The following is a 20,623-nucleotide window of genomic DNA, read 5'->3' on the forward strand; positions in this document are numbered from 1 at the left end:
CTAATTACCAAACCAAGCTAAGCACCAGTGCCCGAAAGTAGCGTATGCATTAACTCGATGGTCAATGTGCTCCACGATTATTGAGAAAACTAACCTTAAGTTATTGCAACCCTACACCGCAAGTTGGTCAGATCGCTCATTAGGTCAACGCGTAGTGAGTAATACATATGCCAGTTCATGAAAATAAGCCAGGGTGATAGACAGCAGCAACATTTTTAACATAGCTTGATTTATAGCAGTTTCCTTCAGGTAAGTAAAAATAATTTAGGGGCTGGAGGTCAAGCAGGATCAAACAACACGCTGAGAATATTCGTGTTTTTAACTGCGTTTATTCAAGCTGGGGCAGCACGCTAATCTAAGCTATTAGGACTGCAATGGGTGAGGATACAATCCCAGGTCATGCTGTCGCATCAATTTTCAGGAAGCAGCAGCATTGACCATCAGTACAGGTATGATCATTTCACACATGTCATATGGCGTGTGCAATGTGTGCGGCGTGGCGTGTGCGTGCGATGTGGCGTCGCATATGCTACGCAACAATCAGTGCACACATGTAGCATTACATGTTTACCACATGTCGTAGTGTTCCACTTATTCGTCCACCTTCAGTCCCTAACCACGCCCAAGCCCCAGATCCACGCTCTGCTTACAAGCAGTCACTCAATCACTGCTTAAGAGAATTAGGTACGCCCGAAAGATTCTTTTGTTAATGAAGACATGCTTTTTTGTACCACTTCCATATGCTGTTCTTCTTTTCACCAGGCATGCATCCTTTGTACTACGACAACTCTGCGAAGTTTTGTCTTTAACACAGAAACCCGCCAAAGAGAAATGGTGCTTCTAAACATGAAAGCGCCTGTAGTGGCACTCCCAAACATGGAAGCAATGCTGGTAATTGGATCAGCGCAGCGCACTCTGCCTGCTGATGCAGCAGCACTCGGGTTGTTCTGCGTCCATTGTGGTTGATCACCTTGTTCTGCAACACCTGGCTTCGGCAGGTTTATTTGGTAGAACACGACATCAGCCCTGGCGGCACATCCGACCTGATATATTCAAGGTCGATGTCTTGTTATATGCTGTTTGGTAGTAACGTTTTTCAAACACCAGATTCTCTTTATTTGTGCAAGTTACAAATACTTTTTTTCAAATTTGCTTCTTCAAACATCATTACTGAAAATCGTTACATGTGCTTAAGGACTTAAAGGCGTTTGTTTCTTTCTTTAAAAACTGGTTGTTTTCTACACTCCACTAGCATTCCAAACTACTTGCCTTCGCCCAGTCTTCCGCTTTTTTACTCTAGTATCCTTGCCCTCATCCACCCTCGTCCCGTTTTCATCTTGCCACTGTACGCGCAGAGGAATTACTCTGCCTCCAGGCCTCACCTGCTGGCCGGGAGGCGGCCGTCACGTGACCCGGGCCGCGCCGGCCCAACGGTACCGGGTCGGAGCCACGTGACGCCGCGTACCGCTAGCCGCCGCCGCTCTCTCCGCCGGCCTCTCTGCCGACGCCGCGGCGTCGGTCCTCGCCTCGCCTCGCCTCGCCGCTGGCCTCACTCGAGCGGCGGCCGTCGCGCGGCGTGCACGTGAGCGCAGACGGAGGGGACCGCACAGGAGCACCGCACGCCAGTCGAGCCCGGAGGCGCACAGCGCAGACCTCGGGAGCGCGCGCAGCGCCAGCACAGAGCCATGCTGGTCCAGGCGGCGCTGGTGACCGCGCTGGTCGGTCTAGGTGAGTTCACCGGCGCTCAGCACGCTGGCCCAGTTTTGACACGATGCCCCAGTGCGCTGACAACGACCTAGTGCCTGCTGAAATGTAACTGAAGCGTTGAACACGGCGGTAGCGAAAAACTCGTTCTTTGGAAAGACCTACAGTTCAGGGCCGCAAAGAGTTGACGTTGTCGGCTGTTTGCTGCACAATCGCTGCGTCGTTAGCGAATTGCTCGGCGCTGTTCACTAGCAAAGTGGCTTCTGCGCGCACCTGTTATTGTTATAGACCAGCGGACTACATCAAACGGTAAATCCTGGCAAATAATTTAGAAGTGAACAATGTGCTTTCGGGTATGATGAACAGCTGCGAAGTAGCATCCCTTGAGTACCCAGCAGCACGATTACTGCATGTTGGGCCACTGTGAGGCTACCTGGAACGATTTCAAGGTTAGTTCGGAAACTTGGCGAGTTCCCCTTATTCCCTCCCTCCCAGTTCGTTGATTGCTGGTTGAAACTATCAAATCTACCATATTTTTGTGAACTTGACGTCAGCTCATTTCATGCCGTTGATGGCTGTCTGTCATGGTATTCTCTTTTTGATGGATATCTATCTGTACCGACATTCTGCCTTTGTCGTTAGTGCGAGACGTTAAGTGACGTGACGCGAGTTAATGAAACTTGAACAACTGTTAGTTCCTGAGCATGCTGTTTTAAGCGAAAAATGTGATGTGTTTTGACGTAGTTATTTATTTATGTCGGTAAAAAGTGCCGACAATTCATACTTATGGACCATAAGATATAAACTAGCTTCATTTCACCTCGAAGATTTGAACCCTTCAGAGTAAGTCGTGCAATAGCTTCGAGCAACGACAATGGGTGACACAACAGACAAGGCATCATACCTCCTTTTCTTTGGATGTAGTCTTCTCATTACGCAATGCTGCAGATTTGCCTGAGCCATCGCTCGATTATGTTATTTTAATACTCACTTCTTCAAAACCATTGAGGTGACCGGTTTTATACTCTACACTTCCAGTCGCCAGTGCTTATCTAGCGACACACCTGGGATCGAGGGCGGTGAAAAGGCGCGAAGGTGGTCAGCCGGGCTGCGCGCGACACCAGAAACGGCCATGAGCGAGCGCGACGCGGGGTCGCGCGGGGTCGCGCCCGCGTCCGTCCGGCCGGGCCAGCGTGGCGTCATTAGCTGGCAGTCGTTACTTGTCCAGTCTGCCTCGGCACATGCCGACTGGCACCAGTCGGTAAACAACGCCGGGGCTCGGCCAACGCTACGCGGGCCGGAGGGCGCGAGCCGATCCCCGAGCCTCGGCGCGGGCCGGTCCCCGAGCCTCGGCACGGGCCGGTCCCCGAGCCTCGGCACGGGCCGGTCCCCGGGCCTCGGCACGGGCTGCTCCACGAGCCTCGGCGCGGGCCGGTCCCCGAGCCTGGGAGTGGGCCGGACCGGTTGGTGCGAGGCAAGCTACTTCAGCTGCTGTGACACCCGTCTGGTGTACCTGTTTGGCGACGCCCGCTCGATCCAGGAGGGACCGCCGCAGGGTTGGCGCCCCTCTCCCCCGAAGCTGAGGGGCTGCCGCCCGCGGCCGTGTCAACGAACCGTTGCCTGGCCCGCGGCTGGAGTTCGTTCCTCTTGCGATTGGCCACGCCGGCAGCGCCGTCTGTTGTGTTTGTGCGAGTGCCGAGACGCGACGAATGCGCGTCGGATTAGCTGCCGCCTGCGAGACACTAGTGGCGCTCATTCGGCTTTAGGTGCGCGACCATCTGGGGATTGAATTTGCGGACAGAACAACCGAGCCTGTCGCCACAAAAAGGCTAGCTCTTTTTTGGAGTAACGGTCGGCTGATTTTGTCAGAGTTGATGAGAATCGGAAGGAAATTAAGCTATCCTGCACAGGTAATTTTGTTCTTTATGTGCAGATTGTCTCTTTATGGTAGGTTTTTAAAGGGTACAAACTGTCCCGAGAGTGAGGTTCTCTGTGGTATTCCATCGCAGTCGTGAAACAAACTTGGTTAGAAACGTAAGCTCGCTTTCTACATTTTCGCGGATGCAAAAACTGACAGCGATGCAAACTGAGAAGGGCTTAAGCAGTCAGGATCTAGGCACAGTGTCATTCCTACCAGGTTAGAAAAGGCATGACACCTCCACAGGTATACCAAAATATGGACCACTGATGCTTACTCCTGCCTTTGAACCAGTCGCCAGCCTGCGATTCAGCAAAGCGGGCTTTGTGCCATGTCTGTTTGGGCCATGCACGCCTGGTGCGAGTGGGTGCGGGATCGGTCGATGCCCTGGCCCGGAGCCCGACCTTCTGTTCCGCCCGCACCACCCCACTCCCTCCAGCCCATCTGCGTGCCCGGCGTCCGACCTCAGCACTGGGCTCACTCGCCCTCGGCACACGAGCGGCCGGCCTTAATGCTTGTTGATGTCGGCATCTACGCTTGTTGATGTTGGTATCTACCCTTGTTGATGTTGGCATCTACGCTTGTTGACGCCGCACCGTCGCGGCGTGGTCACGGGGGGGGGTGGGGGTGGGGTACACGCAGCAGCTAGAGGTGGGCGCGACTCTACGCTGAATTCTTCCCACGGTGGATTGGACAGTGCATTGAACGTCCTTCAGCCTCAGTCAGGGGTTCTGTTCGCCTGCTTTTCCTGTACAATCGGCGGAAGGGATGATGGGACTGCGTCGCAAACCTTGCCAAATAGCAGTTGTGTCACTTCAGTCTACATGGGGGCTTCTTCAGAGGTTTTTACTTGTGGGGTGTTTAGCACTGGGGTTAGCACTGGGTTCACTCGCCCTCGGCACACGAGTGGCAGGCATTAACGCTTGTTGATGTTGGTATTTACCCTTGTTGATGTTGGTATCTACCCTTGTTGATGTTGGCATCTACCCTTGTTGATGTTGGTATCTACCCTTGTTGATGTTGGTATCTACCCTTGTTGATGTTGGCATCTACCCTTGTTGATGTTGGTATCTACCCTTGTTGATGTTGGTATCTACCCTTGTTGATGTTGGCATCTACCCTCGTTGATGCCATACCGGCACGGCGGTGCGGCACGGCGGTGCGAAGTACTGTTGACAGCAGAAATGCGCTTCAGTGACAGCAGAAACAGTGAAAACTTCAGTGACAGCAGAAAGTGACAGCAGAAATGCGCTTCCTCCAACTCCACCACCGCTCTCACAGACGGTGCCTCATCGCGGTCTAAAATTGCATGCTCCGTACAAGCCTGGAGCGGCTGTGGTCGGTCGCTGAGCCCGTGCACGAAGCAATTCGCTCGCTGTAGCCGAAGGCGACGACGGACGGTCACTCCCACTCGACACGGTCGATCGCTCCACCCCGACGCATGAGCCGTCGGCTGCTCTGGCCTGAGGAGAGGCCGTTAATCGTTCTGCGCACCTTGCAAACGCTGGCGACTCCTCCGACATGCTGGTCGCATTGTTTCGTGCAGAGGCGAATGCACTCTGAAGTTCTGGCAATTGTGAATTAAAGTAAATGTAAGCCAGGTAATCTGGACACCCCAATAGGATTTCGGTTGGGACATCTGCGTCACGCTAATCAAGGGTTCCGAACTTCGTCGTGAGGAAAACCCGAATTATCACGTCTTCAAAGCGAAATCCTACAGTCGCAACCAAACACTTATATGTGTTTGTCGTCGAAGCCAACAAGCCGTACTCATTCTACACTCGGTCATCGCCCCGAGACTCTGTTTGTTTTGTGTGAGCCAGCCACTGGGGCTCAGCCATACACCTTGACACCATATGCCACGGCAGCTGCCTCTGCTCGTCAGCGCGGTCAGTGACCGCCATTCTTCTCCGGGAGACTCTCCGTCATCGCCTTTTCCCACATCCCGACATCGATCCGTGTCACGCCTCCTCACGGCCAGTTTTCCCCGTCATATAAACGATGTCCTCGCATCGAGCTCCCTGGCAGCCGCACTCCGTCCCGGCACGAGAGGGCCCACCCGTCCCGCAGTCGGAAGGCACGCGCACGAGACGCGAGTTCGAGTGGACGGCTGCGAGCTCCTCCGCGCGGCCACGCGCCTGACACGCCGCGCCTGCCGGCTGTCCTCGGCCGGCTTGCCGCGACCTCGGGGCGATGCGATAACGAGCTGCTGCCAAAGCCTCACCGGCGCCAGATGCGAACGTGGGAGTGCAGTCCTCCGCACCGGCGTAGCGGTGCTGGCTCCTCGGGCCGAGCGGTGGCAGCAGCTGGGGTCCATTACAGTTCCCGTAACCTCATAGCGGGCCGACGCCTCCTGGGCGAGGCCGTCCGGGACTGTCTGAGGCCCACCCCCGGCTATGAGGCCTTTGATGGATGGCACACTTCGATTGAACGGAGGAAGGGTTCGATTGCCAGCGCTTCAAAACACCGCGCTGCCAGTGACGGCGTATTCCGCGCTCGGCTCGCGACGCCGCGGTGAAGTGACAGCGTCGCCTACCGCGTCTGACGGCATCAAGTGCCCCGTTCGCACCGTCAGCGCGCCGTGCTGAGCCTGAGTACGCCGGAGTGTCCCGTGCCCCGCCTCGGGACCGCTGCCCCAGTCTGCGCGGTTCCCCGCAGCGGGCCGTAGCGAGCTTCACCGGCGCCGTGAGAGGGCCACCGCCGCCGCCGCCGCCGCCGCTGGCAAGCCAGCTCCAATGGGTCAGTGAACGAGCGCACAGCTGTCGCGTCGCCGCGCCGTTTCCGCGTTGGTGGCGCGCGGCGTCATCTGGCGCGGCGGCGGCGGCGGCGCGGCGCCCGTTCGCACCCCGGCCGCGGCGCTACACGCACGCCGGCCGAGTTTTTCGGCAGCTCTAATGACCACCGGCGGCAGGTGTCCGCTGCCGACTGCGCCCGTATGACCACGGACTGGTCGGGCGGCGTCACCACCCTCGCCTGCGCCCGTATGACCACGGACTGGTCGGGCGGCGTCACCACCGCTCGCCTGCGTCCGTATGACCACGGACTGGTCGGGCGGCGTCACCACCCTCGCCTGCGCCCGTATGACCACGGACTGGTCGGGCGGCGTCACCACCCTCGCCTGCGCCCGTATGACCACGGACTGGTCGGGCGGCGTCACCACCCTCGCCTGCGTCCGTATGACCACGGACTGGTCGGGCGGCGTCACCACCCCTCGCCTGTGAGCCGATGCTCAGCGAAGAGTGGATTTGAAAATGCGCTTCTGCGCGCCGACGGACGTGAAGTGAATATCAGCAAGCGTGGATAAAATGACTTTTAAGAGAACATATGCATACAATGACTGCAATATTACAACAACTTGAACGAAAGGGAATGGTCACAAGGAATATGTCATTGATACGCAACTATGTCAGCTAATACCGAATACCAAAGTCAAATAACGTAGATTTGTTTGCAGCTGCTTAAATTGAGTTAAGGCCATCACCTTCTGTCAATATTTTGGTCATGTTTTATTGAGTTATTTACATGAACGAATTTATCGAGGGACGAAATATTTTGCTTGGGCCGGCACATGAAACACACAGCATAACAGGTTTGATCAGCTAGTACCAAGCCGACCATAAGTGCACTAAAGCGGCTGTGACCAGGCCAGATGCCCGAGGGAGAGCTACTAATGAGAAGAAAAGAGAACGGTCATGCGCCGCGGCGAGAGTCATCAGCGTGGTGCGTGACAAAGCTTTTCTCTTCTCTATCTCTACGTCCCCTTCTCTCCTTCCCTCCTCCCTCCCTCCCTCCCTCCCTCTCTCCCTCTCCTCTCCTCTCTCTCTCTCGTTCTCTCTCTCGCTCTCTCTTTCTCCCCTCTTCCTTTTCCCTTTCCTGTCTCTGTCTGTTTTTCTGCAAGTTCACTTATGCTTACTATGGTTGATGTCGGAGTGATCTAAAGACAGCAAAGAAATCCACACTGCTTGCCAATAAAGGCGACAGCCAAGCACTTCAAAATCATACCTAGCTCAACATCTGTTAATGTGAAGCCATACAGGAAGAGTGATCATTGCACTCATTGTCTTATGGGACATTTGTTGTCCTTTCGTTGACTGATAACGACGATATTGGGGAGAGAAAAAGCTCAAAAAGGCTAGCTATAACAGTTTCACACGACAGGCTAATATCTCGTCTACGTTAGGCTGTTTTTTTTTCGAATTTTCATATCATTATAGTTGGTAAAAAGTTGAATGCATAAATAATAAATTATTTGAAACGGACGTAGAGGCCGATCACTTGCATTCATATCGCTCTTAAACTATGCACCCTTTCCTTGTTTTGCCTAGGTAAGTGATGATGCCTTGCACTGGTGCCGGTTTGTGACATAAATATATTCTAAGTTTGCTGCGTGCCGCACACACTTTTAAGACAACATATGTTGAAAACCTACGTCATGTGGATATATCATGGTGCTAATGCGACTTTTAGAGCATTGACCAGGGACTTATTCAAAGGGAAGGGTTTATCTATGATTGATCTGAAGTACGCCTACCGCAAGGTTATTCGTATTTCTGCACTTTCAGTTGCCGCATTGTGGCAATACTGGCGCTAGGGTGCCTGCCTCTGAACACACAGCTAACAGGCTAGAGCTGGGCAAAAACCGCGTGGCCCGCTGGTGCTGACGTCCGGTCCGGTTTTTGCTCCACTTTCACCGGCACCAGCTTGTTCACTGCACGAGAAGTGCTCGGCAGGGCCTCCTTCAAATCCGCCGAGGACGGGAGGACCACTAGTTGAATCCGATCACGCACGGCTCCTTATTTGTATCGTTGCGCACAATTTGGTGGGGGTTAGCCAAGTGGTGTTCACTTCAACGTCGAAGTCATAACCACTGCCAATGGCCGTGAACCCTCTGTCGGCGCCACCGTCGGTAATATAGCGTTAATGCGGTCAGCAAGTGCCTCAGGTCCACACCACGGCAGTGACGGCGTGGAAAATCGTTCACAATGCACGCGCACCATGTGTGTCACTCGCTACGGACCAACGTGTCGCTGGCCACGCTCGGGTCGGATTGCGTGTTTATTGTGCACAGTGCGGCCGCCTGCGGTCGCGTGAAAAACGCTCCCGTTTTGCGGAGTGCCAAAACGTAGTCACGCTCACGCTAAGCGGAGCCAACAGTTCTCCGGTGTTGTGGACGTTCGCACGGCACTTAACAACCACCCAACTCTGTGTGATAATGAGGGGAAGCTCATCCAGAAGTGTCCATCCCTTCTGCCAACGCTTTCCAGCGCAGATGGTGAGGCGTTAGTACTTGAGGCACCACCTAACCAATGTTCATATGCCGTCAAGTTCCTTTCACGCCTCAATTCATGTCCAATGAGCAACAAACTTCAGCCAACAGCCCGGTCCGCAGGCGCTGGCGATAGCCACCCAGCCGGCTGTACGCCCACTGACAGCGCCCCGTGTCGCCGTTTCAGCCTGCGGGTGCGGATTTCCGGGAGCGCCGGCGCACAGCACGGTCACGTTCTCGACGGACGCCATCGGAGTCGGCACGGTCGCCACGTACACGTGCGACCGCGGCTTCGAGCTGCTCGGACCGGCCAGGAAGGAGTGCCAAGGCAACAGCACGTGGGCGCCGGCCGGCATTCCGTTCTGCGGTGAGTGTTGAGTGCCGGGGTCGCGGGGCGGTCTGCTGGGGATGGCGATAGTGGTAGGGTGGGAGGGGAGGGGCACTGGGATTGTTCGCAAGGTATTAGAAAGCTCCCGCTCCGGGCTCGTATATAAAAAATGTTCTCGAAATGCTTCCAAGCGTTAATTTTTGCTATTACTCGCCGGTGACAAGAATTCATCTGTATCAACCAAACATCCTAGAAATACAGACAGTTGTGGCTGGGTTCACGTACAAAGTGCCTACACAACCTCAGTCTTGAGGTAATGTGAGTAAAGGATAGTCATTGCCTTTGCTTCATTTTTCTCATTGCCCGACGATTGGTGGATCCAAGAATAAAGTGGCCACTTGTGGCGTTCCCGCTCAGAACTAGCTGGCATTAAAGCACAGATACAAATATGTAAAACCCATAATGCCCGAGAGATACTGTATACAAGGTAATATATACTTATATATACTTATATATACTTATTATATACAATATACTTAAGCATTGTGTTCCTCCGTTTTCCCCCTTTACCTCCAACCCAGGAACAGCCCTGGAACAAGCAGCCCACCTCACCGACCATAAGACCGTCAAACCCCTTTCACATCGCGCTTTCTCGTGCCGTGAAGGTCTGGATTTCATATCCCTTCATAGTGCTACCGTTCACAGCCTATCCGATGTGAACGGGACTGTTGCATCTATGATGAGGTGTCCCATTGATAACTGACCGCCAAAACCGCGACAACACTGGCTTACCGCGTCGAAGGTGCTTGAGGCGTGCACGCGCGGGCACCCACTCGTGTTGTGTCTTCGTTTGTGGCACCTCTGCAAAGTAACTATGATTATCTGGTGTTCTATTCAGAATATGCACACTACTACGCATGCTAGCTTATCGCTCATCTCTTACACTGCCAAAGCCTGGTGGACTACGTGCGGCTTCGTTTGGACTGGTAAATTTAGCCGGAAACTTCTGCATGATACCGACACAATTAGAACAAACCTGGACCATCTGGCGTCGCGCTTTTGCCGTAAATCAGCCTGCATCCTTTATCAGTGTACAGACATTCCGCTGGGAGCGTTGCCCAGTTGTCTCCTCATCTCCTCATTAGCCTCCGCCGAGCATATGGCGGCGTCGTCGTCGTCGTCGTCGGCGGCGGCGGCGGCGCGGCGCTCCGCCACCGCTATCTGCGGCAGCCGAGAGGCGGCGGTCGCGCCGGCTCGCTGGCTTTCTGTGCCGGCCGCAGCCAGCCGGCGCCTAATGAGAAATTGACGTTGCCAGTTTCCGCCGTCACCGGGCCGCGCCGGCCACTGGCCACCGGCCGCCTCGAATGGACCCGTCCGGCGTAATGGACTCGCCCGCGGCGCTCGGTGACACTTGCTCGGCGGCGCGTGCCGGCCGCTGCCGCCGGTCCCAATTCACGCGCTATCCTTCAGCTGACGGAGGCGGTCTCCAGGAGTGGCGCCTTTTTACTGGAGCTCTGTCGGTTGCAAGTAATGCCAACTGTCCGTCCGTCCACGTCCGTCAAAGCCGTCCCAGTGGCCCACGTGGTTAGAGCGTCTGCCTTCCGATCCACCCACCCGTGGCGGGGTGGGTTCGAGTCGCTTTAGGGCGCTCGCTGTTGGCCCTTGACAGGTGTGACCTGCGGCCGGTGGCAGTGGTCGCGCTGAAGGTCAGTTGACATCAGAGGGTAGGACGGACCGTGCCGAGCAGTGCGGCACGCTAAGCTTTCACCACAAAATGCTGCCGTGGACATGGAGTTGCGTGATCGGGTGGTAGGGGTCAGGGCTCACACAAGCACTGCTCAACGTGAGCTCCTAGAAATCCATCCATTCAAAGGGTTCGGATCGAATCTTTAAACAAAATTAAACTGCTCTGCATCGATTCTTCCCGTTTGTAACTGAGGACGGGGCAGTGCTGCGACGGAGTAGTCGCCGCTGCGGGTTAGCATCCTGTGAAAAAATATAGTCTCTGTGTGGGCTAGGCTGCTGTGAGGAAATGCAGTCTGAGATGAAGTCGGACGTGATCACCCTCTGCTCTCGAGGCATTTGAAATCGTATTATTCGCTCATGCTTTGAAGAGGCCGTATGCTTTACACGGGGCGCAAGAATGTCAGAAGATGCAGTGGTGCCTGTGAGTTTCTCATACATCATGTTTTATCAGGCGATATTTATTGGCTCATCATCTATCACAGAAGGCCGCATTACCTCCTAGATTAGCGTCATTCCAACACAATCCATCACTGAACAAAGCAACTGCCTAGGAAGCCCGTAGCCTCTAGTCGAGCCTCTGCCAGTCCCACCTTACCTCACCTTTAAGTTGCCCGTGGTGCCCTACTCCTGCACCCCTCTGACCAGCGGAGCCTCCCCTCGGCGCCGGCCGCCGGCCGCCCCGTCGGCCTCTCGGGTGCCGTTAGACGAGCCACGGAGCACGCGGCGCATTCCCACCCGCACGAGGCCGCAGGCTGGAGCCTTGGCCGCCGCCGCCGGCCGGGGCGGTCCGCCGTGCGGGTGAGGCTGTCGTCCCAGCCGCCCGGCCAGGGGCGAGCTGGAGGAGCCGAGGAGCAGCCGCCGGCGGTCTGAGGGCGTGGTGACGTCGGTCCATCAGGAAGGGATTCTTGAAAGGTGCAACATGCAGGGGGGACTTATGACTTCCGTGCACCTGACTATTACTGAGTTAGGGACAGCTGTGGAATCAAATAACGTCGGGTGCTTTACATGCGGCCTGTCCGAGCACATAGAATACAAATCATCACCTTCCGGGTAAACGGACGGTTGTTCAGCAGACCATGAAAGCTTTTCACCGTAAAGGCTCTTCCAATGACGTTCTTGCCCAGCACCTCTAAAAAGGATGAAAGATATGTACTTGGTGGAGAAAACAGATTCTATAAACCATTCTGCGGTCAAAACATACTTTACAATGCTCTTTGCTTTCAAATGAATTTGGCCATAAAGGGTTGAAATACAAGCCGATCAAAGTAGGCTTGTTCCCAAATAATTTTAATCAAACGTCCCCAGCTACCATCTGGTGCATGAGACGCATTCAGTTACATCAGCAGCACCACAACTTTGCCCCAACACATGACGGCAAATTGGTTGGTCTTTGCCAGGAGCTGCCCTTTACAGGCTCCCTGTCAGTGCACTGATGGCAACTGTCGCACTGGGATATCTGAAGTCACTCTAAAAGCGAAACATTCTGTTCACGGCATTAAACAGCTTTTTATGCTGGAAATTTAATCAAAATAACTTGCTTATCGTATGCGCGGGGTGACACCGGTTCACTTTCTAGTGTAACGTGAAAGACCGGTTATCGATCTCAAATATGCATTGCATAGGGCTTTTGTGATGGCTTCAAAATGTGGATGGCGGCTTCCTCCAAACCGCTGACATATCGATTAGCATTTGATAACACGATACGGAAACGCAGCAGAATTTCGCTTCTAGAGAAACTCAGTGATTGTATTCGCCATATTTGAGAGTCATTCATTTCCCCGTTTAGCCTGAGGCACGCTTGCATCAGGTGGCTGCTTTTTGGAGGGTGGAAGAGCTCTCTAATAGACGCTGCGCTGCCAGGAACAGTGGGACAGGCATATCAGCTCCAAACGACCCTGCAGCTCGTGACTGCCTGCGGCGCGCCACTCCGCACCGTCACGCTCCACTCGAGAGCTTAGGAAAGTTACCGACGTGACGCAGTCCTCCGTCACGGTGGAGCGCCTCGCGAGAGTTCCGCAGCCAGCGCCACCTCTTGCTCTCCGGCCCCTGCGCCGGGGGCAGGCTTGCCTCCAGTCTGGGGGGCCCGGACGTCCCGGTCCGGTGCCGTCAGTCCTGCCCGGCCCTGTCCGGTCCGGTCCGGCCACTCCGGTCCGATTCCTCCCAGGCCGGCTCCATCGCCGCTCTCGGTCACAGATCGGTTAGTCTAGCCAGTTGCCTTGACTGTTGCTCGGTTGGCTCTGGCACTCGTGGACTGCTATTCAGTGCTGCTTGGCTGGCGCCAAAAAACAGGCCCCCGATCGGATCGATAGGCGAGGCAAAAACACATCAATAATTGGGGCCTCTGGATTCGTCTGATCGCTTTGAATCATGCCTAGCGTGGTGAAAGCCCCGAGGCGGAAGAGTGGAACGCGTTTTCAGGAAGCGTTCGTCATTCAATGAGACCGAACCAATGAGCCATGAAAATACAATCTCCAGGCGCGCAGCCAGTTAGTTAAGTCACTATCGCTGCGAATGTCGCAAGCAGTAAATATATATTTTTTTTACAAAACAGAGTACCTCTGTCGCGATTCATCGTCGTTTTGGGCGCCAAATGCATCCGTTAAATTCAGGTTCGTTGTCAGGGGTAACGCACCGGACTCTAGTGACGTCATCACTTCTTCAGTGTTTCGACATGAGTTCCGTGTCAGCGCTTCTCGGCAGCAGGAGAAATCTCTGGCGGCGCAGGTAGCCTGCAACTGTTCAGTGATTCATATACGGGCGCGGGGCCAGCGGCGACTTTTACCGGCATTTCGAGGCGCGAGCTCTTTTCGATTGTGGAAATGAGGTCACAACAGCTGCCGTCTTTATCTGCTCGACAATTGACATTAAACGGCGCCAAAATTGCTCACGATCGAGATCCAGTACACCGGATTCCCCTGTGCCACAGAGAACGTGGGGCTGGGCGTTCCCAGGACGTCACTGACACGGCCTCGCCATTGTCTCTCTGGCCAGGGCTGTCAGCGGCAATGCAACACATCACCACACTCTGATTGTAAGGCGGCTTCCCTCCATCCGTGACGGGCGCGAGTTTCGCCGCTGTGCACGCGTCCGTTGCACAGGCTTGCGCTTATGAGGCGTCCACCAGTGATGCGAGCCCATCCCCATGTCCTGACCCGCCTCCTCGCTGTGACCCGAGGTCAGCTGCGGCCGCACCGTTACCGACGGGACCATCCCTCCCGGAACACGGCGAGGTCTGGAACGCCCATCTGCCACTCCTCCTCGGCGAGTGCAGCTCGGCCACATGACGAGGAAGAGGCGCGTTTAGCGAGGGTCAAACGGGCCTCGGCCGACATATGGCGACGTTGTTGAGGAAGAAGATGGGTTTTTAACACAATCAGAATCTGATGATGGTTGTCACCGGTATTTCCACCAATGAACGGTCGCGTAGGTGGGGCCAGCCTCACCTGTCTTCCGCGGAGGTGGTCAGACAATCGGTGTCACATGCCGTTGTCCAGCAGCCGTTCTGCGCTGCGGTCAGCTGGCTGACGAGCCGCCGTGCTGTCTGACAATTGACGCTGGTGCGCCACGTGCGTCTCTCCGCCGCCGTGCGTTGCCACGGGCCGCCGGTCGTGACCAACGCTACAGGCAGCACCAGCGCGCAGCGTCGAGTCGATCCATCAGAGATCTTGACATCCGGTGTCTGTTTCGCCGCCCGCCTCCGGTCCCGAAAGACTTGGGGTCCGTTGCGTCATTCGCGCCGGTGGTTTTCTAGTCGCCCAACGGTTCCGGATGTCCTAGTGCCTTTGCCTGCCTGCCGGTAGCGACACAACATCACTTTGCCAAAAGCTGCTACCATGATCCTACTAAGCCATACCGTGTGTTAGAATGACAAATTCAGATGTTTTTTGGTTGAATGACGACATGTCACGCCACCTGGAGAGACCGGCGGGGTTCTGGCCACGGCCGGGCTGTGAGACCGAGAAGCGGCTACCGGCTCCCAGCCGGTCCACCATCGCCATGTGACGGGCTCCGGAGGCCTCGGTCGAGCGGTCGCCAGCCAACGGGCGTGCCGAACGTGGCCCAGTGTCTGTCCAGCAGAGGTCAGACGCAGCGATCGATGTCGGATCTGGGAGCGGATGGGCCGCACCCGTCATGTTAGACCCATCCACCGCCATGCATCGTATGCGTCGATACGTACCGTGACATTGGTACAGGACACTGCAACACTCATCCACCACCAAACGTGCCGGCTCACCGATACAGGATGTTGATTTCCGATATTGCTGCATGCGTCCACCAACTCACTCATGATTGCAGAAAGGAACCTCTCGTTGAATCGACCCCCGCCAAGTCCCATCCACCACCGGGTGTGAGCGGCTTCCCCGCCCCCTCCTACGCCTGCACGCTGTCCTGCGCGCTGAGCCGGCGAGGACGCGCGCCGACCCCGGCAGCGGCGGGTCGGCAGCCGCCGTAACTGGGTCACCGCACCCGGCCCGCACGACCGCGACGCCCGGGTGGCCGGGGGCAGCGCGGTGACGCCGCTGCCGCCGCCAGCGCCGGCGCCGCGCCTGCCGCCCGCCGGCCGGGCTCGGTCGGCGGCCGAGGCCGGCGTGACGCGGCTAACACAATGTCAGCGATGACGGGTGGTCCAGCATCGGTCGGGTAGTCCGGATCTGTTGAGGCCGTGGATGACGGGTGGTCCAGCATCGCTCGGGTAGTCCGGATCTGTTGAGGCCGTGGATGACGGGTGGTCCAGCATCGGTCGGGGTGGTCCGGATCCGGCTGACGTGGGCGCGCCAGACGGGGGAAAAGAGTCTGGTATACCGATCACCTTCACAGAAAGACGTGACCATGCACGTTTTAGCGAATGTAGATCAGGAGTCACGTGGTCTTTCAATCTTGCAACAGGTCACTCCTGTGTGGAACAGCGTCTTAAGCGAGGTGGAGTTTCCGGATTCACTGGAATCTCGCTGTGAAAGTGGCGCAGCTGTCAGTGCGGGGTCAAAGCCCTGCAAATCGCCGAGACGCCCTGACGGTGGCCGCTGTGCGCAGCTGCAGTGTCTGGCACCGCGCCAGGGCAGAGTGTGACGTCATCTGACAGGCGTGACGGCTGACCCCGACCCTTCAGCGCGGCGGACGTTATCCCCTTGGGCGGTGGCGGGCGACTCGGTGCGTCCGCCTGCCCCGATGATCCGGTAGTGAGGTTTCTGGCCCTTTCACGTCGCGGATCGTTAGTGTAGAGGCAAGACTAGTCAAACCCATTCGACACCCACCAGTGCCAAACTGATGACTTGGAAGAATTACACGCTATATGCGAAACCCGGTTTAAAGCGGTTCGCTAAATAAGGCCCCCGATCTGGTGTCCGTAGTGTCCTCAAGTGATGTCAATAGTTAAGCTCCATTTCTGCACCTGCATTTGAGCATGACCTGGCCACTCCTGACCTGCCCGGCTGCCTGCTTGACGGGCCGCTCCGCGTACCGCTAGCCGAGGAGAGCTGGTGGGCGACCTCGACTGATCAGGGCGAGGATCCGGCCGACGCCCGGCGGCGCGGCGGTCTCCTGTGCTCCGTTCCGGTCCAGCGGGCCCAACTCCGGGTCGGCCGCGTGTGTGCCGGGCAGATGGAGCGCCGCCGGTCCGGCCACGCCGCCGCGCCTCGAGCGTCACGGTGTCGCGCGTCACGGTGTCAAGGTGTTACGCGTCACGGTGTCACGCCTCACGGTGTCACTGTGCCGCCGGCGCCTCGCGGGCCGGCGGGCTCGAGTCTGCTCGCGAGATTTGACACAAAGTCGCTGCAGGCGGCGGCCAACGGGACTGATATCCAACGGTCCTCCCGTGTGTGTTCTCTCGCGGTAGGAAGCGCATGATGACTCTGGGATGGTCGTGGCGTGAGCACAGAAAGATCACCGTTAGAAGGGAAGGCTTGCAGTCGGCTCGGGCGGAAAATTAGCGCGTTGTGCTCCATCAAGCGGAAGGTTTCATGTCCGGGTGTTTATGGTAATGGCGGCAATATCAACAATGCCCAGTGATGGTGGCCGACGATGACAGCCACACAACAGAGCACTAAGCTTGGAGGAGAGCCAAGTGAAAGGAAGCTAGCGCTGATGCGTATGCATCACAACGGTCATGTGTTGAACTGCACTTGAGGAGTGTGGCGTGATGAGATACCGCCCATTTACCACCGTTAGGAAAACATTCCACAATCCTGAATTGTGAAAACAGCCGGAAAAAGATAGACTTGGTCACGGTGACCGGCACAGCTATCAAGCATCCACCAATCGACCACCTGAATACAAATCGCTTCAGGTGATCTTCACCGTCCAATGCAAGAAGCAAGCGCTCGCTCCTCATGAGGACTTGGCAGAGCGGCACGCCACTGCCCATCCTCAGTCGCAGCTGACATACCGAGCGCGCGCGCCCCCGTGACGCCTCGGAGCGTCGGTCCGTACGCGGCACACACCGTCACGTGCATGCCGCGCCCGAAGAAGCAGCAGGGTCGCCGGCCGCGGTCAGCTGCCGCTGGCCTATTTAGCACACCCGGCGGCCGTCCACAACCCGCGCTGGGCTTACCCAAACCCGCGCTGGGTAAACCCAAACCCGCGCTGGGCTAACGCGAACCCCGGCATGCACGCGACGCAGCCTGGCCGGCCGCACAGAAGGCTAGGGCGCCGACGGCTGAAGGAAGCTGCTGTCCTCGGCGCATAGATGTGTGTTAGAGGAAAACGTGGAGAGAGGAGAGGCCTAACGTACATAACTCTTCGGACGATGTGTAACCAAGGTCATAAATGGGCGGATATATGTATACATTTTTTTTAATCGTCTCACCCTCCGGTTATGGATGGTCCGACCGTCGTCAGCGTCAGCGTGACGGTGTCACCGCTGGCGGCGGCTGACGGTTCGGCCGTGGCGGCGGAGCGGGCCGTATCGGGTCGGCCACTCGGTCAGGGGGCCACAAGTCAGCCGCCCGCGGCCGGCCGCTCACCATGGTAATGCAGCGGGCCGCGGCGCCGGTACTGTTAGCCGGCGTTCACGGCTCAGTGGGCGCCCGGCGTGCCGCCGACGGCCGCCAGATGGCTCGGGTCGGGCTTCTGCCAGCGCGCCCCGGGCCTCTGACGACCGGTCAGCCGCCCCCGCGACCGGCCCCGCGGCCGCGGCGGCAGGTCCGGTCCGAGAGAGGAGAGCAGAGCAGAGAGAGCAGAGAGGCGATGGGTCGGGTGATGGGGAGACTGGCACGGTCGAACCGGAAGGGGCACGACGCTCCAGTGGAGAAACTCGTTTGCTTCCGGGTCGATGTTTGAAGTGCGGGTGTTGAATAGTTATGCCTACTGTCGAAGCTCTTTCTCTAACTGATCCCAAAATCTGTCCGCTATTTGCTTGTTAGTGTGTATCACAGACTACAATATCGTTGCCTTATGCTGTTTTCGCGCCATGTACTCCGCAAGATCAATAACAAATTTAGAGATGATTTGGCTGGGCCCTACGGCCCACTGACGATGGGCCAAGCACTACCCGTCATCCCATGCGTCCAGTATGGCATGTTCCCGGACTGCCGAAAACTTTTTGCTTCGTTTCCATCCTGCACTTCCCCGCTCCAAGCCCTCACATCACAGTTCAAGCGTCCGGCCCTCTCCTGGCGCCCGTGTGCCGCCGGCCGTTGCTATCGTACGCGTCGTGACCGAATGATGTACGCGAGGAGACCGAAACGGGGGCATACTACGTGATCCGAGCGGGAGCATACGACCTCACCGCGGCGGGCGCATGCCACGTCACCGCAGCGGGGCATACCAGGTCACCACAGCGGGCATACCAGGTCACCACAGAGGGGCATGCCACGCCACCGCAGCGGGACCATACCACGTCACCACAGCGGGGCATGCCAAGTCACCGCAGCGGGGGTATACCACGTCACCACAGCGGGGCATACCAGGTCACCACAGCGGGCCATACCAAGTCACCGCAGCGGGGCATGCCACGCCACCGCAGCGGGGCATACCACGTCACCACAGCGCGGCATGCCACACCACCGCAGCGGGGCATGCCACGCCACCGCAGCGGGGCATGCCACGTCACCACAGCGGGAGTGTACCACGTGACCGCAGCGGGAGTGTTCCACGTGACCGAAGCGGGGCAGCTGCTGCTGAAGTGTTCGGCACCGTTCAGTTCTCGAGAATAAGTCTGGTTAGACATCAGTGTACAGTTAGACATCAGATTCCCAGGATGGAATGAATTGCAATGCCGATCTGCATTCACATTCCCGTTTAACGGAGAGCCGCAGCATGCTGAGTGTTTTAACAGTCAGTGGCGTCATATACTTAGTCTTTTATTCATATGCTCACGTTTCTGGCCTCCCGCAAAATTCTGATACTTCTACATCGATGTAGCTACACTGATTGCTTCTGATAATGCAGATTTACTTACACCAGCAATAGCAGTTGGCTCTCTAGCCCACGTGCCTTAGACCATACGCGCCTGTACGTTTTAAATAAGGCAGCACTCGTGTTGGGCTGCATTTCTCTGACACCGTTTGTGCCACTGAAGGACACTACGGAGAAACAACAATAGCATGTTCGGCCATAGATAGCGTCACATATGGTGTCTGTGAAACAGATATTGGCCCGTTTTCCAAACGTTTATACTAAACCCACTGCAAGTAACAATACATGGACTGTTTCTGCCAAGGGAAAGCCAGGGCAGGTACATCTGCATTGGTGTATGGTCGCAGTTTCCAGAACAGCTGGGCCGCTGGCACCGTTTTCCTCTTTGTTCAGTCCTTCACGAGCCTGGCGGCTAGCTTCTTCAACTTTGAATGCGGGAGGGCAAAAATGGCGCAAGACCGCAGATCTGTTGTGGCATGCCTTAATCATATCTTAGTCCTTCTTGTCACTTAGTCCTTCAACCGATGAGGCAAAAACGGCGCTGCGGTGTTGTCCGCGCTCATTACACTTGCTCGATATATCCATGGGTCTGCTTTAATCACACCACAGTGGGTCATGTTTAGATACAAGTGACCTACCAGCTCCGACTAGCTGAGATCTGCGCGATGAGACCCGGCCTCCCGGAGAGCCGAGTTACGAGCCGGTGGGAGTGGGCCGACTGGTTCGTGCACTCCTGACGACCTCCTCACAGCGATCACCACATCCCGTCCAGCGGCTGCTGACACCGACCTCGCGACACCCGACCGTCCTCCGCCGGAGAGCCTGAGTCCTGCCGCCGCGCTCAGGTCCAGTCCGGTCCCATCTGGTCCAGTCCGGTCTGATCCTGTCTGGTCCGGTCCGGACCTCTCCAGGGCCGGCGCCGGCCAGCCGTCAGTGACACGCTCCGCGTCCCTGTCGACCGCGTGGGAACGCTGACGGCCGGCCGGCCGGCCGCCACAATCTGGCAGACGCTACCCGGCCGGTGCCATATGGCGACCGGGCGGGACGCGGCGCGCGCGCCATTTGCGGCGCAGGCTGCGGCGTTTGTGGCGCAGACCGTGCGGGCATCCATCACGGCGGCGGCTGGGCGGCTGCCGCCGGTGTTGGCCGCGCCGGCGGCAGGTGTTGCAGTGGCGCGGACCCGGGCTGTCTCGGATATGGGTCACGCGCCGCCCGAGCCGGGCATAATTGGCGCTTTTCCGGCTGTGGGCGGCGGAGCACTCTGTGTACAAACAGGTCGGAGAAGAGAGCCGGCGGTGTGTATCCGGCT

At 56.9% G+C, this 20,623-nt stretch overlaps 1 protein-coding gene across 2 annotated transcripts in view; it reads left to right on the forward strand.

The window, feature by feature from the left end:
• Nucleotides 1-1,566: 1,566 nt before the first annotated feature.
• The window catches only part of LOC119098807 (sushi, von Willebrand factor type A, EGF and pentraxin domain-containing protein 1), an 82,537-nt gene continuing 63,480 nt past the window's right edge, over nt 1,567-20,623 (forward strand). For both annotated transcript variants that reach the window (XM_037221851.1, XM_037221853.1), the window contains exons 1-2: nt 1,567-1,728; nt 9,076-9,255. In XM_037221851.1, coding sequence (XP_037077746.1) covers nt 1,686-1,728; nt 9,076-9,255 — 223 coding nt within the window. In that variant the 5' untranslated portion in view covers nt 1,567-1,685. The remainder of the gene's footprint in view (nt 1,729-9,075; nt 9,256-20,623) is intronic.

Source organism: Pollicipes pollicipes, unplaced genomic scaffold, assembly GCF_011947565.3.
Source record: "Pollicipes pollicipes isolate AB1234 unplaced genomic scaffold, Ppol_2.1 Scaffold_4740;HRSCAF=5597_pilon_pilon_pilon, whole genome shotgun sequence".
Classification (NCBI taxonomy): domain Eukaryota; kingdom Metazoa; phylum Arthropoda; class Thecostraca; order Pollicipedomorpha; family Pollicipedidae; genus Pollicipes; species Pollicipes pollicipes.